The 26,441-nt window shown below is 42.7% G+C and overlaps 1 protein-coding gene across 1 annotated transcript in view; it reads left to right on the forward strand.

Annotated features, from left to right (window-relative positions):
* Positions 1-6,900: 6,900 nt before the first annotated feature.
* Positions 6,901-26,441, forward strand: part of LOC145408641 (organic cation transporter protein-like) — a 60,889-nt gene continuing 41,348 nt past the window's right edge. The window contains exons 1-2 of the mRNA XM_080279326.1: positions 6,901-6,988; positions 17,637-17,775. Coding sequence (XP_080135452.1) covers positions 6,901-6,988; positions 17,637-17,775 — 227 coding nt within the window. The remainder of the gene's footprint in view (positions 6,989-17,636; positions 17,776-26,441) is intronic.

Raw genomic sequence — 26,441 nt, forward strand, 5'->3', positions numbered from 1 at the left:
GGTTTGTTTGGGGGTGTGTGGGGTTTGTTTGGGGTGTGTGTGGGGTTTGTTTGGTATGTGTGTGGGGTTTGTTTGGTGTGTCCGGAGTTTGTTTGGGATGTGTCTGGGGTTTGTTTGGGAAATGTCTGGAGTTTGTTTTGGGTATGTTTGAGGGGAGAGTCCAAAGACAGGACACCTTTTGGGATGTGCTGGGGTGGATGACTCCGTTTGGGTGGATGTGGTTATCAGAGGTATCCTTTGTGTTGTTTATCAGTCGTTTCCACTGCTCCATCCCTAGTACTGTTCCCATCCCCTTCTCTGTTTATCATACCTACCCGTATCCAAACGCCTCTTCCTGCCCCTTCTATACTTTTTGCCAGCTGTCCTCCCACTCACTGCACGTCCCTGCCCAATACCTGGCTCTAAGCGTCACAAGTGTTCTATTCATTACCCACTTCCTCCTCATTGCTGCGTTGATACTCCGACTTTTTTTTTATATTAACAGAACAGAGGAAGGGAAAACAAACAAATAAAATAAAATAATTTATACACCACATTACTGGTGTCCTCCATTCATAAAAAATCTGTAACAGTTTGACATGAACAGCAGTAGGTTGAAGTTTGGGGGGAAACAACGATCTGGGGAAGCAAGTTCCAATGAGATGCAGTTCGAGGAAAAAAGGACTTCTGATAGCCGGAAGTTCTGCAATATGGCTGTGTGGCAGTCCAGTCATGAGCAGTAATAGATGCCCGTGTAGCACGGGGGAAGGCGTGGAGAGGTGGCACAATAGATGCAACTTCGTCTGAGCATTTCCCACTAAAGTATCTGTAAAATATTGCAAGGGAGTCAACATTCCTTCTTACCTATAGGGAAGGTAGTTTATTTGTAACAGCAAAGTTATTAGTAGTTTTAACAGCTTTCTTCCGAATTTTGTCTAGTCGTTTTGGTGCAACCTCGCCACATCCATTCCACAAGGGTGAGCAATATTCCAGTTGCGACCACGCGTGACCCTTATAAACTATACACCAGTCCTGTATGAGACAGCCCTAGCATGTATTCAATATGGATGGTGGGTGTCAGCGCCGAAGTGGTGACATGTAGAGGTGTATGGCATGTAGAAGGACTGCTGGGCCTCGATAGCAGGCTGTGAAGCCTATGCCTAAAGTCGGACAGATAAATAAATAAATATACCCATATATATATATATATATATATAGCTTGCTTAGTTCCTCTCCTAGGCTTTTTCAAAAAGTATTATTTAACTTATTCTCATACTTTCCGTTCATTTTGCGCTCCTCTGATATACTTATTATTCCTTTTCACTTCTTTTATCTGCTTATCCCTCTTCAGTTCTTTTTACCCTTTTCACTTCATTTCTGTTCCATTCTCACGTCTCTCCACAACCAAACATTCCCTCTGCTTAGGGGTCATCATTAATCTTTTTTTTTCTTTTTATAATTGTAGGTGCTTGACTCCACAAGTGTTACCGACTCTACAACTGTGACTTTCAGAGAGTCACCGATAATCGTATAAGATAAACATTAAATAAATGTTGCAAAGCTATGGTCTGTGTTGAAGGGGAGCCAATGAGAGGCTGGGTAATGCAGAGAGAATCTTTTTGGTTGGCCAGGTAGAGCACTGTAGCATATGACAGAGAGAGAGAGAGAGAGAGAGAGAGAGAGAGATGCTGGTGCAGTGGAGTGAAAGATGGTGGACTGCAGGAGAAGGTTAGCTTAAGCCCATATTCCACCGGGTCCCACAAAGGAAGGTGAACACGGGAGACCACGGGGCTTATCTTGTCTCACTTGTGTTGGGAACCGACAGGACGAAAAAGGCCCGGAACCACTGATCTATGAGAAGAGCAATACACCAAGGCCAATTTCCTCGTCGGTTAAGGAAGCTCCCTAACACTTTTTCCTAAGCAATTTATTTTGATTATTACACCATATATTCCTATCCTGTATTACTGTATATAAATCCATCCAACATCGCCGTACAATGCATAAACGATGTGCAAAAGGATATTAACCACCCATATCCAAGAATAAGTCACCAAAGAAGAGGTGCTCTGGTGTCTCGTTCACAGTCACCAGGCAGAACACAATTGCCATGGCCAAGCTAGCACCTTTAGGGGTTGGTGGTTGTTATTACCTTGCCCGGATGGAGTCCGCCGAGGTACTGTTTTTGGTTGAGTTTGTTTTTTTGTTTCATTGTTTGTTAGCAACATTACGGAGAAACGATTGAATTGAATTACATAAAACTTTCAGGATATGTGGGCCCTGGTTCCAAAAGAAAATGATAAACTTTTGGAGGTAATCAATTGACCCTGGAAGGTCAAAATCAAGGTCACGGGTTTTCAAAGGGCTACAACTTGGAACCGGTTGAAGATAGATATATTTTTTATTAAGAACATACAGGAACTCGTAATATCGGCTTTCATTTGGAACCAAGACCTTCAGCCTTGAGTGACCTTGGAAGGTCAAACTCAAGATCACGGATATTCAGGGGGCCATAACTTGAAACTCGCTGAAGATAGATATTTGCTATTATCAACAGATGGCCGGGAGCCATCTGAGTGTGCCATGCGCATTACGGAGGTTATTCTCTCGGGTTTGGAAGCATACATTCCTTTCTCATATCCTTTGACTAAATAAAAAAAGCCGTGGTTTAATCACGCTTGTTCTAATGCTGTCCACAACAAGGATAAGGCCTATAAAAGGTACTGGAGCCAACCCACCCCTGAATCTCATCTTTATGTTTCTGCCCTGAACTGTGCTAAGTCTGTTCTTTGCTAAAAATATTATTTCATCCGTATTAAATGCTCTCAACTCTCCAACTCGAATTCTTCCCGTTCCTTCTGGCACCTTGCCAAAAACCTTTCTAACAAGTTTAGCTCATCATCCTTCCCTCCTCTTTTCTACTCTGATGGCTCTGTAGCTATTCCTTCTACTGATAAAGCAGATCTCTTCGCTCAGACTTCTCCAATTCCACCTTAGACGATTCCGGTGCTGTTCCTCCATCACTTCCCCCCTCTGACTTCCTCATGGCTGAAATTATTATTTTTTTTTTTCACCTGATGAATTTTCGGCCATCACTGGCCTTAATACTACCAAGGCATATGCGCCTGATGGGTTCCCTTTTTTGTCTTCAAGAACTGTGCTTCTGTGCTTACACCCTGCATAGGTAAACTCTTTTGCCTTTGTCTATCAACTTGTATCTTTCCTTCTTGCTGGAAGTTTGCTCTCGTTCAGGCAGTCCCAAAGAAGGGCAACCATTCCCAACCCACTAACTATCACCCAATTGCTTTAACATCCTGTGTCTCAAAGGTTTTCGAGTCTATTTTTAACAGAAAAATTTTAAAGCATCTTTCATATCACAATCTTCTCTCTGATCGTCAGTATGGGTTCTATGAGGGACGCTTCACTGGCAGTCTTCTCACCTACCTTTCAGACTCATGGTCATCCTCCTTTCGGGACACTGGCGACAGCTTTGCCATTACATCTGACATCTCAAAGGCTTTCCATTGAGTCTAGCATAAATCTTTAATTTCCAAACTGCCCTCTTACGGTTGCCATCCTTCTATCTGTGAGTTCATCTATAACTTCCTTTCTGGTCGTTCTGTAGCTGCTGTTGTAGACGGCCACCGTTCTTCTTCTAGATCTGTTTATAGTGGTGTTCTTCAGGGCTCTGTCCTATCACCAACTCTCATCCTTTTATTCATCAAAAATCTTCTAAGCTGTACATCTAACCCTATCCGCTCGTACACTGATGATTCCACCCTTCACCTTTCCATTTGCTTCCCGCAGCGTCCATCTCAGCAGTTACATCAACAAACAAAGGATGAAGCTATGGCACACTTAATGTCTGACTTGGTTAGTATCTCCGACTAGGGTAAAAGTAATGTCGTTGTTTTTAATGCATCAAAGGCTCAGTTCTTATACCTATTAACCCAACATAATCTTTCACAGCAGTACCCACTAATGTTTCATAACATCCAGATCAATCATGTATCATCCTTAAATATACCTGGGGTTTCATTCTCTCGGGATAAATTTTGGAAAGATCATATTTATTACATCCCTTGTAAAATCTGCATCCAAGAAATTAGGTGTGCTAAGCTGACTCCATACCTTTTTTACCCCCTGCACAGTTTTTGACTTTATACACGGGTTTTGTTCGTCCCTGTGTTGAGTACAAGTCTCATGTGTGGGGAGGCTCCACACATACAGCTATTCTTAATAGGGCGGAATCAAAAGCTTTTCGTCTCATTAACTCTCCTCCTCCTACTGGCTCCCTTTACCTCTGTCTCTTTGCCGCAGTGTTGCATCTTTATCTCTTTTCTTTCGCTGCCTCAATGGTCACTGCTCCTCTGAACTGTCTGCTTGCATCCTTCCACCCCTACTACAGGTGCATAACACCCGTCTTGCAACAAACTCTCGACCCTTTTCTGTACAACTCTGTAATGCTGTAGTTAAAGGTTAACTCCAGTCCTTCATTTTTGCAACAGGTCAGCTCTGGAACCGTCCGCCTCTGTGTGTATTTCCTACTTCCTATGATCTCCAGTCTTTCAAATGCAATGTGTCCAGGCATCTCGAAATGAACGGACCTTGAATTTGGCTCTTGTATTTTTTTTTTTTTTTTAAGGAAAAGTTTGTGGGCTCCTGGCCTTTGGCTCCTTTTTCCTTGCATTAAAAATATATATATATTTATAGGAAGTCCCATATAGGTTTTTAATTGGTACCATGACCTTTGACCATAAGTGACCCTGAAAGGTCAAACTCAAGGTCATGGGTATTCAGGGGGCTGTAACTCGAAACTCCTTGAAAATAGAGATATTTACTATTATCAAGATACAGGTAGTTTCATATGGACTTTCATTTGGCAGCATGACCTTTGACCTTGAGTGATCTTGAAAGGTCAAATGCAAGATCAGGGATTTTCAGTTGGTCTAACTTGAAAATATTTGCCCTATTACCTTAGACTTTAATTGTATACTGACGCCAACTGGCAGTAACGATAAAGTATTTAATAGTAAGAAAATAAAATGCTGTCGGGCAAGGTTTGTTGTGCCTGGCACTACTTGTTATTGTTTTGGTCGTTGTTTTTGTTGTTTTGGTGGTTATTATTGTATTGCAGGTTATTCTTGTTTTGGTGGTTGTTTTTGTTGTTTTGGTGGTTGTTATTGTCTTCGTGAATATTCTTTTTGTTAAGGTGGTAGTTATTCTTGTTTTGGTGGTTATCATTGTTTTTTTTGGTGGTTGTTATTGTCTTGGTTGATATTCTTGTAGTTTTGATGGTTGTTAGTGTTGTTTTGGTGGTGGTTTTTGTCGTTTTGGTGGATATTATTGTTGTTTTGGTGTTTTTCTTTTTGTTTTGGTTTATGTTATTGTTGTATTGATGGTATTGGTATGCGGGGGTGCTCACCATCCACTCACTCAATGTTGTACTGCTCTCGGGTGACTGCCCTTTCCTCTCCTCCTTCATTCCTTCCTTGCTCTTCTGTCTTTCTTTCCTTCTCTCTTTCCTCTTCCTTCTGTCCATGGATGACTCTACTCTGAGTGACAAGCCAAATGGTTTTCTGTACACCAGAAAACCATTTACTACACTGAGCAGTATCGATTGAACCAAACTGTGACGCCTTGTGGTTTGGTGGGTAATTAAGGGGCACCAACCGGATTGATCCTGTGTAGGTTTATGTCTAAGGGGTGGTTGGAATTTATTGCTCACGTAATGCAACTCAGGGATGTGTGAGGTTGGTCAGTCTAATCTTGTGTCAGGACCAACTTGCCTAGCCCCGGACTTCTACGCTCCTCATGGGGCAACAGAGGATTAGATGATGTATGTATGCTTATCCGCCCCTGTGTGGACTACAACTCTCATGTTTGGGGAGGTTCCCCACATACAACTCTTCTCAATAGGGTGGAGTTAAAGGCTTTTCGTCTCATTAACTCTCCTCCTCTTACTGACTCCCTTCAACATCTGTCTCTTCGCCGCACTGCTGCATCGTTATCTCTTTGCTATTGCTACTTCAATGGTCACTGTTCCTCTAAACTGTCTGCTTGCATTCCTCCACCTCTGCGACGGGTGCGTAGCACCAGTCTAGCAGCAAACTCTCATCCCATTTCTGTCCAACTCTCTAATGCAAGAGTTAACCGTTACTCCCAGTCCATCATTTATGCAACAGGTCAGCTCAGGAACTGTCTCCTTCTGTCTATATATCCTGCTTCTTATGATCTCCAGTCTTTCAAACGCAGCGTGTCCAGGCATCTCGAAATGATCGGATCTTGAATTTGGCTCTCTCTTGTATTTTGTTTTTCTCTTGGAAGGAACAGTTATTGCGGGCTCGTGGCCTTTGGTTCCTTCTTCCTCGCATTAAAAAAAAATGTATGTATTAGTGGTTGTTATTATTGTTCTGGCTGCTGTTATTGTTATCATGATTACTGCTGTTTTGATTGTTTTTGTTATGGTGGTTATTGTTTTTAGTGGTTGTTTTTGTTGTTTCAATGGCTGTTATTGTTTTGGTGTTTTTTTTTTTTTTGTCTTGGGGGTTGTTGCTGTTGTTATGGCAGTTGTTATTGTTGTTTCGGTGACATATTGTTGTTTTGGTGATTGTTATTGTTGTTTTGGTAGTTGTTCGTGTTTTTATGGTGGCTATTGTTGCTTTGGTGGTTGTTTTTGTTCTTTTGGTGATTGTTTTTGTTGTTCTGGTGTTGCTTTTTTGTTGTTATGGTGGCTGTTCTTGTTTTGATGTCTATTATTGTTGTTTTGGTCCTTGTGATTCCTTTTTTGATCATTGTTCTTGTTTACATTTTTCTTGTCATTTGGTGATCATTCTTGTTGCTTCGGCGATCATGCTACTAACCTCTCATGACCTCAGGTGGTGACCCCGTGACGTAGAGGGCGACGCAGAAGTGGGCAGGATGATGACCACGGACAAATTTGATGATCTCCTTACCAAACTGGGCACGGGATGGTGGAATGTTATGTTCATCTTCGCTACTGGATATTGTGAGTATTATAGGTATGTTTGTCTGTTCATCTGTCTGTCTTTCTGTTAATCTGTTTATCTGTCTGTTCAGACATATATATCTGTCTATCTTTCTGTCTTTCTCCCTGTCTTTCTGCATGTCAAGCAGCCAAGTTTGTTGATCAGTCAGTTAATCAAATAAACAATCAATAAATCATTCAACAATATCTGTCTATCTATCTATCTAATTATCTTTCATTCTATCTACCTATCCAGTCACACATTAGACCCTTAACATAATATTTCTCCCTTATTAATCCATGCATTATATAGCTTATATATATATATATATATATATATATATATATATATATATATATATTTATGGTAAAGTGTGCTTTTTCGTACACGGGAGAGAGGGTTCGCGACCCGCCAGGTTAATAAACTTTGGACGCGTTCTCCCGGCCATGTACTGCTTTGGCGGACACCATGGGTGCTGTGGTTGAACCAATGTCGCATACTGTAAAGTACGTTTGCACCCAGTCGGCTTGCGCGGGCCGATTACACTTGGTTCACAGACTACACACACATCCAAAGCCACTAAAACACTACAATCACACTTACAAGCACTTCTCTCCCTACATACAATCTCTACCAGACAACCTAAGCCACTTGGTAGAGATACATAAGCTGTATTGTCCCTGCTTCGGTCGGGATAGGCCGGTCCTGCAGTGGATACTCAAGCAGCTGATGATGATGATATATATATATATATATATATATATATATATATATATATATATATATATATATATATATATATATATATATATATATATATATATATATATATATATATATAAAATCATCATCATCATCATCATCATCAGCCATTACAAGTCCACTGCTGAACAAAGACTTCCCTCAATCTTCTCCGCGAATTCCTTGACTGAGCCAATCTTTGCCACTTTTTCCCTGCAAATTTATCTATCTCATCTCTCTACCTCCTGTCTGGCCTTTTCCTGCTACGCTTACCATCTCTTGGTGTCCAGTCAGTCAACCTCTTACTCCATCGATTATCCCTTGTTCTTGCTACATGGCCTGCCCACCTCCATTTCTGTTCTTTTATAACTTCTATAATATCTTTGACTTTAGTCTGCTGTCTGACCCAAGTTGATCTTTTCCTGTCTCTTAAAGATATTCCCAACATTAACCTTTCCATTGCTCTCTGAGAACTAATTAATTTATTTTCCATTGATTTTGTCAGTTTCCAAGTCTCACAACCATACATCATAGCTGGAATTATACATTCGTTATATACTTTTCGTTTCATACAAACTGGCAAGTTATTTTTCATAATGTCTCTATGTTTACCGAAAGCTTTCCATCCAATTGCAATGCGTCTTTTTATTTCTCTATCATTATCTTTCGTTAATTTTAGTATTTGTCCCAGGTAATTGTACTCTTCAACTTCTTCAAGAATTTCTCCACTTATTCTTATGACGCTCTTTGGTGTTTGAGGATTAAACATTACTTTAGTTTTACTCCGGTTCATCTTTAGCCCTACTTTGAGACTTCTCTGTTCAGGTCATTTAGCATTTCTTGCAATGTCTCTGCTTTTTCTGAGATTAGGACAATGTCATCTGCAAATCTTAAATGGTTTAGCTTTTCTCCATCTATGTTTACTCCTTTGTTTTCCCAGTCTAGCTTTCTGAAAATACTTTCTAGGCATGCTGTAAATAACTTTGGTGAAATTGTATCTCCCTGACGCACGCCCTTCTCAATCTTAATTTTCTCCTAGTCCTTATGTAATTTAACTGTAGCAGTTCCCTCTTTATATATGTTTTCGAGCAGTTTTACAATGTTCTGATTCACTCCTTGTTCTCGCTATGAATTTATAATTGCTATGTGCTCCACTGAGTCGAAAGCCTTTTCGTAATCAACAAAACCTAAGCACAGTGGTTTATTATATTCTGTAGTTTTCTCAATTAGCTGATTCATTGTGTGCAGATGATCAGTAGTCGAGTATCCACTTCGGAATCCTGCCTGTTCACGAGGTTGGTTTTCCTCCAAATTTGTAGCTATTCTGTTTGTAAGGACTTTAGTGAAAAGTTTGTAAATGACTGATAGCAAACTAGTTACTAAGGTCTTTTGAGTCGCCTTTTTTATGAAGTAGAATAACAATTGCATTACACCATGTTTTGGGAATTTTCTTCTGTTTTATACATTGGGTAAATAAGTGAGCAAGCCTATTTTGTACTTCTGCTCCTGCATCCAACAGTAAATCTTCTACTATTCCATCTTCTCCCGGAGCCTTCCCTCTTCTCATATTTTTAAGAGAAATATTTACTTCGTCTGGTGTTACCTCAAGTATTTCACTTGTGTCAACAGAAATGTTAGCTATTGGTACTACTGTCTTTGATGCATACAGTTCTTTGTAAAATTCTTCAATTCTCTGCATTTAATCTCTGCATTTAATGGCTTCACCGTTTTTGTCTTTTAGTGATGTAACTTGTTGCTTTCCAAGTGCCATTTTGTTTCAGACTTTTTCCTTTTTCGATGGTTTCTTTGATTTGATCCATGTTTCTCTTTCTTTTTTCTTCTCTTTGTCTTTTGTTGATAAGCTTGTTTAATTCCGCTCATTCTATTTCATCTTTCTTTGTTTTTACTTTCATTACCTTTCTTTTTTTCATAAGCTCAAGTGTCTTCTCTGAATACTTCCCGGCTTTGGTTGTATTAGGTTTTCCTACTACCTCCGCTGATTCTTTTAGCACTTTTGTTAGTTTGTCATTCAGGTCATCAAAGTCACATTCAGCATTACTGAGAGCCTGAAATCTGTTCCTTATTTCCAACTGAAAAGCTGATTTTTTTTTTTTTTGCTGACTTTTCTTGGGCATATCTTTTTGTCTTCAATCATCTACTTTCTTTCACTTTTGAAATTGAATCTTGCTGTGCAACACACCATTCTATGGTCACTTCCAATATTTACTTTGTTGACAACTGTGACATTTGTGATTGTGTTATTCTTATTTGCTATAATGAAGTCGATTTCATTCTTTGTTTCTCCATTTGGGCTTCTCCAGGTCCACTTTCTCCCTCTTCTTTTGTGAAAGAATGTGTTCATTATTCTCATGTTAAACATTTCTGCAAAGTTTACCAACATTTCTCCTCTTTCGTTCCTTTCTCCCACTCCAAATTTTCCCATACATGCTTCTCCATTTTTTGATTTTCCAACTTTTGCATTGAAGTCTCCCATGAGTATAGTACAGGTGGTCTTTTCTTCTTCCATAATCTGAGAGATGTCATCACTGAATGTTTCAATTTCTTCATCTGAGCTCTGAGAAGTTGGTGCATATACTTGTATCACTTTCAGGGTACATTTTTTCCACAGTCTAATTACAACCACTGCTCCTCTGTCAGATGCACTGCTGAATTTAACAATGTTGTCTGCAAGATTTCTGTTAATTAGAAATCCTACACCACTAACTCTTTCATTTTCCCTTCCTCTGTGGTAAAATAGGTGGCCACTGTCATTTAGCTGAATTACTTTTTCTTCTTTTCTCTGGGTCTCACTCAAACCTACAATATCCCAACTAATGTTTTCCAGTTCAGCTATTAAGTTATTAAGTTTGTAATCTTCAGCAAGGCTTCTTACATTGTATGCATAGATCTTCATGGATTTAAGAGTGTTTAATATCCCAGTCTCTATCTTGTCAACACAGTGCTTACTCACTTTCGGTGGCACACTGCCCATAAGCACAGGAGGCAGTGAGGTTGGACCTTTAATAGACGATGATCCAACAGGAACGCCCATCAAATACTTTGCAATATAACTCATGTTTGGTTGGGAGGATTGTGGCAAATAATCTCACCTCCCTGCCACATAGTTTCCGGTGAGATGTAATTTTTTCTGCCACCTTATTCGTTATATTCGGTGGAGCCCTATATATCTATAGGGGGGCCCATGGTCCGTGCCGTCGAAGATTGTACCTTGTATATCTACAAGGCCTTCCCCTATCTGCCACCCGTGGACGCGCCAGGTAGCAATGAGATCCTGCCCCTGGATATATATATATATATATATATATATATATATATATATATATATATATATATATATATATATATATATTGTTACATAGCCTATGATTTCATCATCCTTTGTGTAATTTTAACGCACAGTATGCTGCATGTTTGATCACGAGCGTGTTCTGCCTCAGTCCCCCCTTTCTACCGTTATAGTAGAGTAAGTCGTCCTTTCTGTTGTTCAGAGCAGGATTGGCAGCTCTTTGTCCCCTATGGCTTCATTTGCGCGTCCTTCTTACAAGATGTATCAAGCTCTGCTGGCCCCTATATAATGAGCTCAGTCTCTGCATTATTGCCACTTAGATCTACTCCTCATTTTGCTCACATCTCTGTCCTCCCCTGTACAGTTGTTATTATTGTGAGTGCTCAGGAAGTCTCCAACCATCTAGCAGCTGTGTGTAATTTGAGTATAACTGTTGTTGCATTTTTTCTTGTACTGTGTAGCATAGGTTAATTCTTAGGCCTAGTAAGGTTTTTGTAATTTATGTAAGGTTCTTATTGTCAGCCATCATTAATAATATTTTGTATCTGTAATAATATATCTGGCATTCACTGAGTATTATCTGGTATCTCATTTTAACAGGGCTGACTTAGATAAATTTACTCATGCTAATTTCGTGTTAATAGAGGCTATTGCAGTTAACCATATATTTAACCTGTTTTTTGCCATTACATTATCCTTATGAGTCCTGAATGTTTTGTTGTTAGTTTGAGCATTGAACTTTAACTTGTGATTTTACCAAACTTTTTTATTTTGAACCTGGACCTTTACGGGACAGTAGTGATTATTAGTAATCTCACTTAAAGTGTACATTATCTTTCTCTGTTCCGTAACATAAATTTGGCGACCTCTTATCAGGATATTCAGGATATTATCATAAGGATATTGCTTGATATTTTGTGACTGTGATTTATTCATGATGTCTACTATTACTACACTTGATGAAGCCAAAGATTTTTGTCAAATGTGCAAACAGTGTGTGATGTAGAAAACAGAACAAAGAATGAACTTAAGCTTGTTGCTCAACAATTGGGAATTGCAGTTCACTCTCATCATTCTAAAGATCAAATTGTTGGCATGATTAATAAAAGCTTGTTTTATGTAACTCCTCCAAATGAGCAAACGCAGATTGATAGCTAAGTTACAGCTAGCCCTGCAGGAGGCTCGTGTTAAGAAGGCTGAATTTCAAGCACGTGCTAAGGAGGCTGAGTCTCAGGCTAAGGAGGCGGAGTCTCAGGCTCGTATTCAGAAGGCACAGATACAGGCACAAATTGAACTTGCCAGGATTCAGGCAGACCATGAGTATGGCATGAAACAAGGTGGAACTGGATCATCTAGCTCTGATGATTTTGATGTGGCTAAAAATGTTAAACTTGTCCCTCCTTTTAATGAATCTGATTTAACAAAGTATTTTCAGTTGTTTGAGAGGGTAGCTACAGGTTTTAATTGGCCCAAAAAGTATTGGCCAGTACTCCTTCGAACTGTTCTCACCGGTAAAGCTCAAGTAACTTATGCATCTTTGCCTCAGGATCAATCTGATAATTATGATGTAGTTAAGAGCTTGATTCTTAAGGCCTATGAGCTTGTTCCTGAAGCCTATAGAGTAAAATTTAGGACAACTTTCAAGCAAGATAAGCAATCCCATGTTGAGTATGCAATAATGAAAGAAGATCTGTTAGAGCAGTGGTTAAATTCTAAGAATGTGGATTCTGATTTTGGTAAATTTAAGCAGATGATTTTGCTGGAGGACTTCAAGATGTGTATTTATAAAGATGTAAGCCTATATCTTGATGAGAAAAGAATAGATAATTTGTCTAATGCTGCAGTTTTAGCTGATGAATATGTTCTCACTCATAAGAGATATTCTAGAGAAAAAGGGAAAGCTGAGAGTAAGTACGTTGCCTCTACTCAGAGTACAGGTAACAGGAAAGAGAATAAAGATGATGTTTCTCAGGAAGTAAATACCAGCTTCACCTCTAGATTTCAGAAAAGTAAATGTACTTATTGTAGTAAGCTTGGTCATACTACAGAGAAATGTTTCAGGAGACAGCGTGATGTGAACAAAAAGGAGTCTTTAAATATTCAGTCAATTGGTCTAGTGTCCACCCTTGAGAGTTCCCAGAATTCTTTAACTGAGTTAACTGAACCTGCTTTGAGGGGTAACTTAAATTCTCATGATGGAGCTCCTCTTTTGAGCAGTAACGTGGGTGACACTCAAGAGTTCATGTGCTAATTTCCTGTCTGATGGTTTTGTCAGTCCTCTGGTGACAGGAAATCAGTTAAAATATATCGTGATACAGGTGCTTGCCAATCCCTTATGCTGACCAGTGTTCTAGGCTCTAATGTTGATTCCTCTGATGAAACTGTAATCTTACAAGGTGTAGGGAATAATTACTTCTCTGTCCCTCTGTGCAGAGTGAATTTAGAGTCTGGTTTTGTTAATGGTTCCGTTATGGTTGGGTTGGTTGAGACACTCCCAATGTCAGGTGTAACTTTCTTACTTGGAAATGATATTGGTGGAAGTCAAGTGTGTCCAGCTCCTCAGTTGTCTAGTAAGCCAGTGGCTGCGGCCCAGGATTGTGATGTCCCTGATGTGTTCCCTGCATGTACTGTCACTAGGGCTAAGTCTAAAGTTACTGGTGACTTAGAGGATAATGATTATGATGATGTTATCCTAGCTGACACTTTTCTTGCTAATTTGGACCACTCACCAGATGAGGCAGTACCCCGTGGTGTTGATAATTTGTCTCGTCAAGAGTTGGTTGAGTTGCAGGTTGCTGATCCTGAGTTGAAAGGTCTAGCTAACTCTGCTTGCAGTGAGGAAGAGTCAGCTGGTGCTTCTACTTGTTATTATATAAAGTCAGGAGTACTTATGAGGAAGTGGAGACCCCCAGCAGCATCAGCCGACTGTGAATGGGAGGTTGTACATCAAGTTGTCATCCCTCGTGTTTGTAGGCAGGATATCATTAGAGTGGCTCATGATTCCAGTTTGGCAGGACACCTTGGAGTGAGGAAGACTGTGGCACGCATTTTGAAACACTTCTACTGGCCAGGTATCTTCAGGGATGTTTCCTGGTATTGTAAGTCTTGTCACACCTGTCAAGTTGTGGGGAAGTGTAATCAGACCGAAAAGGTTGCACCTCTAGTTCCCATTCCTCCTTTTGAGGCGCCATTCACCCGTGTGTTGGTGGATATTGTGGGCCCTCTTCCTAAGACTTCTTCAGGATTTTCTTATGTGTTGACCCTGATTGATATGGCTACTCGTTATCTTGAAGCCATTCCACTTAGAAGTATCTCAGCAAAGAACGTGGTTAAGGAAATGCTAGGGTTCTTCACAAAGTTTGGTCTGCCCAAGGAGGTACAGTCAGACCGGGGAAGTAATTTCATGTCAAACGTTTTCAAGCAGTCTCTGAAAGAGTTGGGCAACACCCAGATCACGTCTTCAGCTTACCATCCCCAGACCCAAGGAGCGTTGGAGAGATATCATCAAACACTCAAATCGATGCTCAAGAAATACTGTTTGGAACATCAGAAAGACTGGGATAAAGGTCTTCCATTCGTTGTGTTTGCTGCAAGAGAATCTCCAAATGAATCACTGGGCTTCTCACCTTTTGAACTACTGTTTGGCCATGAAGTAAGAGGACCCCTTAAGTTACTCAAGGAATACTGGCTGTCGGAGGAAGATGACGTCAACCTGCTGGAGTATGTGATGAAGTTCAAAGAACGGCTGTCCACTGCTTTTCGGCTGGCGAGAGAGAATTTAGGAGCTGCTCAGGAGAAGATGAAGACTTGGTATGATAAGAAGTCCAGGTTACGCCAATTTCAGCCAGGAGATCAGGTTCTGATTCTGCTACCAGTTCATGGGCAACCTCTTCAAGCCAAGTTTAGTGGTCCTTATTTCGTGGAGAAGAAACTCAGTGGTGTCAACTATGTCATCGCCACACCAGATCGTAGAAAGAACAAGCAACTATGTCACATCAACATGCTAAAGTTATATCACAGGCGGGACGAAAATAATCCAGTTTGCACTGTAGCTGTTCCACCCGAGTCTGCAAGTGAAGCTCTCCCCTGCAGTATGAGCCTGAGTGATAGTTTGGGGAAGAATCCTGATATCATGAATGATCTCCAGACTAAGCTTTCTCATCTAGCTCCCGAGGAAAGGCAGGAGTTTTCGGCATTACTGCAGGAGTACCCGCAAGTGTTCCGTGTCACTCCAGGAAGAACCACTGTGTTGATGCATGATGTCGATGTTGGAGACGCAAAGCCAATTAAATTGCCTCCTTACCGTGTGAACCCAGTGAAAGTTCCTCTCATCCAGAAGGAGCTTGGCTACCTGTTGGACCACAAGATGATTGAGCCCTGTCAGAGCGAGTGGAGTTCTCCTGTCACTCTGGTCCCTAAGCCGGGTGGGTCACAGCGGCTTTGCATCGACTACAGACGTGTTAATCAGATAACCAAAACAGACACTTACCCTCTCCCTCGCGTGGAAGATTGCATAGACAAGATCGGAAAGGCTAGGTACATAAGTAAGTTTGATTTGTTAAAGGGATACTGGCAAGTACCTATGACTGAACGTGCTAGGGAGATCTCATGTTTTGTAACACTAGGAAAGACTTTTGCATGTTCTGTAATGCCATATGGTATGAAGAATGCACCAGCCACATTTCAGAAGCTCATGAATGTTGTAACAGAGGGTTTGGCAGGGTGTGTTGTTTATACTGATGATGTATTAATCTTCAGTGACAACTGGAAAGATCACCTATGCCATGTCAGTAAATTTCTTGAACGTTTGGTTCAGGCTAATCTTGTAGCTAATTTATCAAAGTGTGAGTTTGGTCAAGCTAAAGTTCAGTACCTTGGGTATGTAATTGGTGATGGACATGTTGCACCACCAGGAGCTAAGGTTCAGGTTATAAGTGATCTTCCCAGACCTAAAAGTAGGAAAGAGCTACGGAGATTTTTGGGAATGGTAGGTTATTACAGGAGATTTGTTCTTAACTTTTCAATTCTTGTATCACCGCTTACAGACCTACTGAAAAAGGGAGTTAAATTTGTCTGGACCGGTAACTGTGAATCCTCTTTCAACAAACCAAAAGCTATCCTATTAAGGCAGCCAGTGCTCGCTACTCCAAATTTTGCTAAGCCTTTTAAGATGGCTGTTGATGCAAGTGATACAGAAGCTGGGGCTGTTTTGCTGCAAGAGGATGATCAGGGTATTGAACACCCTGTATCTTATTACAGTAAGAAGTTCACTCCACCTCAAAAGAACTACTCAACTATTGAGAAAGAGCTTTTGGCCTTCATTTTGGGTTTACAGCATTTTTCATTTTATTTGTGTTCTGGTTTTGACCCCATAGTCATTTATACCGATCATAACCCACTGAAATTCCTTAGTAAGTTTAAAGATAAAAATCAGAGATTGACAAGATGGAGTCTACTTCTTCAGGAGTATTCATTAGACATACAACATGTCAAGGGGAAAGAAAATGTTATTGCAGATTGCTTATCTAGACTTTAGACAGATTGTTTTAGAGTAATAAGAAATTTCCTTTGTAAATTTTTTTTCTTTGTGGGGAGGTGTTACATAGCCTATGATTTCATCATGCTTTGTGTAATTTTAACGCACAGTATGCTGCATGTTTGATCACGAGCGTGTTCTGCCTCAGTCCCCCCCTTCTACCGTTATAGTAGAGTAAGTTGTCCTTTCTGTTGTTCAGAGCAGGATTGTCAGCTCTTTGTCCCCTATGGCTTCATTTGCGCGTCCTTTTTACAAGTTGTATCAAGCTCTGCTGGCCCCTATATAATGAGCTCCGTCTTTGCATTATTGCCACTTAGATCTACTCCTCATTTTGCTCACATCTCTGTCCTCCCCTGTACAGTTGTTATTATTGTGAGTGCTCAGGAAGTCTCCAACCATCTAGCAGCTGTGTGTAATTTGAGTATAACTGTTGTTGCATTTTTTCTTGTACTGTGTAGCATAAGGTTAATTCTTAGGCCTAGTAAGGTTTTTGTAATTTATGTAAGGTTCTTATTGTCAGCCATCATTAATAATATTTTGTATCTGTAATAATATATCTGGCATTCACTGAGTATTATCTGGTATCTCATTTTAACAGGGCTGACTTAGATAAATTTACTCATGCTAATTTCGTGTTAATAGAGGCTATTGCAGTTAACCATATATTTAACCTGTTTTTTGCCATTACATTATCCTTATGAGTCCTGAATGTTTTGTTGTTAGTTTGAGCATTGACCTTTACTTGTGATTTTACCTAACTCTTTCATTTTGAACCTGGACCTTTACGGGACAGTAGTGATTATTAGTATTCTCACTTAAAGTGTACATTATCTTTCTCTGTTCCGTAACAATATATATATATGTACCTCTCTCTCTCTATATATATATATATATATATATATATATATATATATATATATATATATATATATATATATATATATATATATATATATATATATATATGCGTGTATCACCTGTTCTTAACTACACCTACTTATATTTTTAATTACTTATTTTTTATCTTATATATCCATTAGCATTCCGTCATTATTTACATATTTCCCTTCGTCTTTACTCCCAGGGCATATGGACGTCGTCTTCAATGCCCTGTCCATTGTCTTCGTAGCCCCTGCCGTCAACCACACCTGTGTACCGCCCAATAATGGATACACGCTCACCTCTACCACCTTTAACCCCTCCGGCAGCAATACCACCACCGTGTATGTACTTCCAGGCATGAGTAGATAAGATAGATAGATAGATAGATAGACAATATGGACAGATTGAATGATAGATAAGGAAAACAGAGCTCATCTTTTCCACCGTCAACCTTTCCGGCACCAACATTACCACCAGCGTGTATGTATTTTCCGGGCATGAGTAAACAGATAAGTAGACAGTTAAGCAGTAGATAGGTCGACAGGTAGACAGACAGATAAGAGATAAGAATGAGGATACACGGTCACCAGAACCACCTTCAATCCCGCCGACACCAATATTACCACCGTATACCTACGTTCATGGAACTGAGAAGAATAAACAGATAGACGGATAGACAGACTGATAAATAGGAAGATGGATAGATAGAGAGGTCAATAGATATAGACAGATAGGTAGGTAGATACAAGATACACACGTCAACTACAGCCAACTACAAACACCGAGCCACAGAAACGGAATAGGTATTATAATCTACATGTGATAGACGAGACACAGATAGGGCAAAAAGGGAGGGACAGACAGAGGAAGGGTATTTCTCCTTAGACACCAGACAGATAAGACACAGACAGGTTAATGAAAGGAAGGATGGACAAAGGAATGAGAATTTTAACATACAGATATGACGATAGGATAATAGAGGTAGTGACAGACAGAGAAATGCATATTATAACTTAGAGATATGAGAGATAAGACAGAGATACTTAGATTAACCCTTTCACTAGGAGGTTGAATTATTTAGATTATTCTTCCTTCCACCAGATATAATCTTTAATGAAGGGGAGACATCCAGCAGTGAAGGGTCTAATGAAGGCTTCCAGGTCGAAAACTCTCCCGTAAGGTCGGGTGGAAATAGTAAGAAGAACTAAGCAAGATGTTCTTGGATTCAAAGGGTTAACTCCTCCCCGATATGGGTAACGGGGTCCTAACGTTACCTTATTTGACCTCTGCCTCGACTATATTCAACCCCATCCCCACTCCCACTGCACCCCCTTTCCCACTGCCACTGCCATCCCATCACCCACTCCCACTGCATCCCCATCCCCCACTCCACACCACGCCAAACCCCACTCTACTCCACCCGATCTCCACTTCACCCTACACCCACCCCAAATCCATCCCCACCCCCATCCCCATTCCACCTTTCCCGATTCCCTTTCCACCCTACTCCAGCTGTACCCAACCATGACCCTCATTTCACCCCATCCACACCTCCACTCCTCTCCGGTCATAGGGTCTAAAATGGAGGATAGTTATATAAGCAAATAGGAAGAGTTAATGAAGTCTTTAGGTAGTGAGGGATGCTTTAATAAATATTGTAAGCGAAATTACCATGAAAATATATTCACACCATCAGAAAAAAATGATGATCTAGTAAGTTGGCTATAAAAAATATTCATACTTTGAGAGCGTGTATTGGCAGTCATCTTTGTGTGTCACTTGACTATAATATGAAAATCCCAAAGACTATCCTAAAGACACACATTATAAAGCTGTATCTGGATTAAGTACTTTCTGAAAAATCTGTTTACCCACTTCATGATTCCCTGTAACCATTCAGCTATGAGATCCCTAGGTTATACACATACATACTGAAATAATGACATGAAGCAGCAGCACGACATCCCCAGGAGGCGACAGTGGAGGGTTAATCGGAGCAAGCAGGACGTCTGTGCTGTATGGGTGTAAGACCCTAGCAGCCGTGTGCCCCTACTTCCCGGAACTGACCCGACCCAAACACTTCAGCCCAGGTGCATTACCCTCTCACCAGCCCGGCCTGTGTCAGGATCGGGGTGGAGTTGAACCTTATGCTCCATACAGCACCCCAGAGACGGCCTCCAGCAGCTCATACCAGGAGATGGCCTCCAGCCGCTCCCCGTTAGAGACGTCCTCCAGCCGCTCCACCTGGACCGCCCACTCCACTTGCAGAGCCTGTGACGGCCTCCAGCCGCACACGGGGTAAGAAGGGTAAGTCCCCTCTCCATCTGCAATAGTCATGGAGAGCATGACACCGGCGATGGTCTCCAGCCGCTCCACACCCGCACGTCGCCCTTCATACGGGACTCAGGCGACGGCTACAGCTGCACCTCATCTGTGGTCCCATCAGGAAGTCGGGCTCCAGTGATGGCCTCCAGCTGCCCTCCTCCTGTTGCCCAAGGGACCTCAGCGACGGCCTCTAGCCACGCCAGGGAGGGAAGCTACCAAAGCCCTCACCCCCTGTGACTTCGCAATGCCCTTCCCCCTCCAGCTGCAGCAGAGTCGAGTGTGGCAGTCCCCAGATGGAGAGTTTCCTGCTAGTGGACTGGTGGCAAGGCCCTGTGTTATCCCCGGGGCTATTATGTCTGCAACTGGTGCCTGAGGAAGACCTGCCCCTGACGGACCCCTCCCCAGGACAATGCCATAGCCCTGCCCTGACGGCAGAGCACCAGGAAGGGGACCGCAGCCTCCGGGATCCCAACGGCGCCTCCAGCACCCTGGTGTGAGGCCTCCCCAGCTCCCGGCCCAAACAGCATTGCTCTCCCACCAGGCTCATAAGGGAACACCTGGAAAGGCTGTTTGGCCCATGCCCTGTGGGCCAGATCCCTGTTCACCGCCCCCAGCATGAGAGACCCCTCACCACCCCCAACTGCAGTCCGTGGAAGCAGATGAAACCCACCTGTGCCCAAGAATAAGTACCCCAGTTTGTGTGTAAGTGACTTATAGTGAAGTACAGTGCCAGCAAAAAACGTGAAAACTCCCATCTAGTGTAACAGTGTCAAGACATACCTAACCTCCCCCCTATCTTGTTATTGTGCCAACCTGTCGTTAACGTTAGTTCTCCCACCACCACCCTCCCAGTGATCAGATCCACACTCGATAAGACTCCTACAACGCGTTAATAACAGTTAATCAATGAACTCCCATAGAACCAGGGGCCACTAAAGTGAGAAACTGTGTACAGTGGAACATCCGGATCTAAACTCCCACCCTTAACCATATGGCACTGGAATAGAGCTAGTGAATTGTTACTGCATGCACTCACCCTAATATAATAATACCTATTGTGGCTATCCCGTATCCTGCGAGATACGCTCAAACAGATCAGCAGCCCAAGGATTAATGTAACATAAATAGTGTGAGATTGTGTGCCTGTTCCTGTAATTAAGAATTTGTGAATAAACGTGTAGGTTGTTGCCCAGAGTTTTTATACCCTGTTCCTCTTATGTTTGTGTTCTAGCCCTGGTCTAGAAAAGGACCCAACTATAAGCCAGGCATTTCTAGGATGGGAAGCCGTCCTAAAAACACCTAGCATAACACTGGTGGAGAGCGGTGGTTCTTGCCCCGGGCAGAATTAATATTAAGAGAGGAACAAAACAGGGAAAATATCAAAATGGCAACAAAACCACACTTTCAGTTACCCAAATTCGACCAGGAACAGTATGACATCCATACATATTTATCCATCATCAAACCACTACTTGATATCGGATTTGAGGAGATAGACAGAAAATAGCTGTAACCTTACCCCTGCTGGCCAAGGCAGCAGCCAGCATTGCGCACAAAGTCGTCCCCGAACTAACACGGGCGAATTTCACGAAAATAGTAACACAAGTCATCACACTTTCCCTGGGAAAAGTAGTGGCACTGTTGCAATTGGACGGTTTAACATACGACAGTAATCTGGACGACACACTGATCCAGGCAAGGCAGCTTGTCACCGCTGCATACCTGGAAGCAGACACAGAGACCCAGGAACAGCATACATTCAATACCTTGCTCAGAGTCCTCCCCAGCATGGTCAAGGAGCACTTCATCATACATGACCCAACGGGGGATCTAGACAGGGACATCCAGCTGATATGACAACTCCTAACCTCCTGCTCCACCCCCCAACAAAGCAACGCAGTTAGCAAGTTCCCGACTAACAAACCAGCACCACAGGGCAAGCCATAACCATCACCAGCCTGCATCACCCCCACACCGGCATCCCGCTTACCTAGGGCTTACCCCCTGAGCAAATGACCCAGCCAGAAGGAGAGCCAAAACCTCATCCCAATCAACTCCTGGGAGTTCTCCGCATGTAGCCACCGATGCCCACTCCACGACATGTGGGAGCAACTCAAGGCTGCCAGGCAGAAACTAAAAACCCCAGGCTGATGCCAAGTGTCATCGAGGGCCTTGAAAACAACACCTCATCCGCAAAAAAACACCAACCTGGGGAAACCAGAGCCAGAGGAAGAGGAAATTCCTCAGCAGCTGGATTTTTAGGCCGCCCCCGCACCTCCCCACGGTGGCAGGGACCACTTCTCACAAATGCCACCCCCCAGTCTACGTAAGATGAGACTGAATGGGTTAAAGGCGAGGCTGCTGGTCAACACTGGAGCTGCAAGATCCTGCCTATACAGCCACTTCTACTCTCATCACAAGTCGGCTTTTGGCCCGCATTTCCCTACATTGACTCATCTTGTAGAAGGTGGGGATGGCCCCTGCCCATCCATGGGGAAACCCGGGCCCTACGCACCGACACCCACCAGCGCACTTCCACTCAACATAAGTTTATTATCTTTGATTCCACCTGTTGTAACTACGATGGATACCTGGGGCTGGACCTTCTACAAAAACTATGAGCCACCATAGATTGCCACAAGCAACAACTTCAGTTCAGGAGATCTCCAGCCCCTGCCCCCAATCCTCCAAAATCAGTATGCACCTGCACCCCACCCCTCCCCCCTCCTCCCCCTTCCCCTCCCCTCCACTCTCCCCCACCCCTCCCGACCCCCCTCCCCCACCTTCCCCACCGTTATCACCTCCACCATGACAATTCCCCCGCATCATGAAACTTGGCTCCCATTGAATGGGCCCACCGGAACATCAGTCCTCTTCTCCCCTGACCTGCCACCCAGAATGCTTTTGGCCTGTCTCCTGTCACCCATCTTCCTTCCCCTGCACATTGCAGCAGTCAAGATTGCCAGTATCACCACGACCCCATTCACGCTACCAAAGGGGCTCGTAGTGGGAGAGATGGAAGAAACGGACCCATGCCCCACCACTGCCCCCTCTGCCCCCATCCCCCTGCCCCCTGTGCCCGAGCATCTCTCACCCCACCAGACTGACACCCTCCGCCACCTCCTCCTTTACTTTCAGGACCCCTTTGCGTCAGGCCCCTCCGACATCAGCCACACCATCTACCTGATGCATCAGATACGCACCACTGGATCAGCAATTTGCCAACCATCCTGACTGAAAAACCTGAAACAACGGGCAGGCAAAGACAGGCAGGTCCAGGAAATGCTCAATGCCGGTGTGATCTCACCCTCCACCAGCCCTTGGTCCTCTCCCATCATCCTCGTCAAGAAAAAGGACAGCATCATGTGAGTCTACGTGGATTACAGCTGCCTCAATGACGTGACCATCAAAGATGCCACCCCATTTCCCAGGATTGACAAGTCCCTCGACTCACTGTACGGCGTCTCCTGGTTCGTCACACTGGACCTCCAATTGGGGTATTGGCAAGTTCTGGTGCACCCGGACAGTCAGAAGACTGCGTTTTCTACAAGCAATGGAAAACACTATGAACTCAATGTCCTGCCCTTTGGCCTCTGCAACGCCCCCGCCACCTTCTCCCGGTTGATGGAGTCCATCCTCAACATCCTTACCTGGGAAATTTGTCTGGCATACTTGGACGACATCATTATTATCAGCAACACATGGGCCGATCACCTCCAATGCCTCAGGAGGGTCTTCCAAAGTATCCATCAGGCCGGCCTGAAGCTACGCCCCTTCAAGTGCACTTGAAGGGGCGTAGCTTCAGGGCACCCAGACCGTCTCCTTCCTGGGGCATGTAATTTCGAGAGATGGAATAGCACCTGACCTGGACAAACTTTTTTTTTTAATGCGAGGAAGAAGGAACCAAAGGCCACGTGCCCGAAATTATTGTTCCTTCAAAGAGAAAAACAAAATACAAGAGAGAACCAAATTCAAGATCAGATCATTTCGAGATGCCTGGACACACTGCGTTTGAAAGACTGGAGATCATAGGAAGCAGGAAATACAGACACAGGTAGACAGTTCCAGAGTTGACCTGTTGCATAAATGAAGGACTGGGAGTAATGGTTAACTCTTGCATTAGAGAGTTGGACAGAAAAGAGGTGAGAGTTTGCTGCTAGACGGATGCTACATGCCCATCGTAGAGGAGAAGGAATGCATGCAGATAGTTCAGAGGAGCAGTGACCATCGAAGTAGCGATAGAAAAGAGATAAAGATGCAACAGTGTGATGAAGAGACAGAGGTTGAAGGGAGTCAGTAAGAGGAAGAGAGTTAATGAGACAAAAAGCCTTTGACTCTACCCTATTGAGAAGAGCTGTATGTGGATAACCTTCCCACACATGAGAGTTGTACTCCACACAGGGGCAGATAAAACCCCTGTATAGAGTCAACAATTGTGCAGGGGTAAAGAAGGACTGGAGTCGGCTTAGCACACCTAATCTCTTGGAAGCAGATTTTACAAGAGATGTAATATGATCTTTTCAAGATAAGTCCCGAGTAAATGAAACCCCAAGCATGTTCAAGGATGATGCAAGATTAAGCTGAATATTATTAAACATTAGTGGGTATACCAGCGGAATATTTTGTCAGGTTGATAGGTGTAAAAACTGAGTCTTTGAAGCATTAAAAACAACCAGATTATTTTTACCCCAGTCAGAGATACGAACCAAGTCAGACATTAGGTGTGCCATAGCCTCGTCCCTTGTTTGTTGAAGTAACAGCTGAGATGGATGTTACGGGAACCGAATGGATAGGTGAAGGGTGGAGTCATCAGCATATGAGTGGATAGGGTTAGATGTACAGCTTAGAAGATCATTGATGAATAAAAGGAAGAGAGTTGGTGATAGGACAGAGCCCTGAGGAACACCACTGCTGATAGATCTAGGAGAAGAACGATGGCCGTCTACAACAGCGGCTATAGAACGACCAGAAAGGAAGCTAGAGATGAAGGCACAGATAGAAGGATAGAAACCGTAAGAGGGCAGTTTGGAAATTAAAGATTTATGCCAGACTCGATCGAAAGCCTTTGAGATGTCACGTGCAATGGCAAAGCTTTCGCCAAAGTCCCGAAAGGAGGATGACCAGGAGTCTGAAAGGTAGGTGAGAAGATCGCCAGTGGAGCATCCCTGACGGAACCCATACTGACGATCAGAAAGAAGGTTGTGATAGGAAAGGTGCTTTAAAATTTTTCTATTAAGAATTGACTAGAAAACTTTTGAGATACAGGATGTTAAAGCGATTGGACGATAGTTAGAGGGTTGGGAATGGTCACCCTTCTTTGGGACTGGCTGAATGACATCAAACTTCCAGGAAGAAGGAAAGGTATGAGTTGATGGACAAAGGCGAAAGAGTTTGCCTAGGCAGGGTGCAAGCACAGAAGCACAGTTCCTGAGAACAACAGGAGGGACTCCATCAGGCCCATATGCCTTGTTAATATTGAGGCCAGTGATGACAGAAAATACATCAGCTGAAGAAATTTTGATGTCAGCCATTAGGAAGTCAGAGGGGGGAAGTGATGGAGGAACAGCACTGGAATCGTCTAAGGTGGAATTGGAGGAGAAAGTCTGCGCGAAGAGATCTGCTTTATCAGCAGAAGTGTTATGAGTCCATATTATATTTACAAATCATAATAGATAGATAGATAAATAGACAGATAGACAGCTCTATGCGAGCCTGGGAAAGGGAAAGGATCTTGCAAGTTAACTGAGGAATTGCTGACGACAGATTAGGAAGTAGCAATGGCAGGAGATGATGCAGGTAGTGTGTCAGCGAGATGTCAGGGGAACAAAGCCTAGTGACATACACACATACTCACACACAGGTTTCTGGAACTTTCCAACCACAGTGTAACACACGTGACACGACCTCTGTTTCACCAGAATTTAGGAAAGAGAGCTCAGAAGGAGGCTAGCGATTGAACTGACAGGTAGTGGAGAGAGTGAACAAGAGAAGAGGGGCTCAACTAGACTTACTTATTATATTGTCTCTGTAAGACATACCCTGCTCAACTTAGATTTCTCAGAAGATAATAAATGAAGATCAACTCTTTGTATTCATCTTTAATTCCTACTACAAGAAATCGAGAGTGAGAACTAAACCACAAAACTTCTCTACAAGTAACTACAAAGTCCTTTTTGTGACATTTGGTAGCAGCGAAAGTTCGCACCTCGTCTTCGAATCAACAGTGAATTTCTACAAAAGCAGGCGACACTCTACAAGATTAGCTTCAGTTCTACAGTGAATTCCTACAAAATACAGCCTACAATGCAAATAGCCTACAAGTCTACAAAATAACTCTATAATCTTCATGTAACTTCAAGAAGCAGCAAGAAGAATAAAAAACAAAGCAAGTAAAGAAGAGGAAACATTAAAGCAACAAGCAAACATACCTCTACCACTCTCTCCCGACTACCTCCATCGCTGACGCAGAGGTCAAGACACGCAGCAAAACACCAGAGCCACATTTATAACGCGACTTACTCACATTTCTTCACCCAGCTTAAGCATCGCTCAGTATTCACCACAGCTACCAGTGTGGGAAGCCGACGTCACCATGTGCTGAGGGACATCACAACGTGCTTTGCCACGCCAAGCAACGTGTGACTGACACCAGGCACCTCTCACCCACTACTCATTACTCATT

Source organism: Coenobita brevimanus, chromosome 78, assembly GCF_032717465.1.
Source record: "Coenobita brevimanus isolate Jiangsu-jjx chromosome 78, ASM3271746v2, whole genome shotgun sequence".
In the NCBI taxonomy this organism is placed as follows: Eukaryota; Metazoa; Arthropoda; class Malacostraca; order Decapoda; family Coenobitidae; genus Coenobita; species Coenobita brevimanus.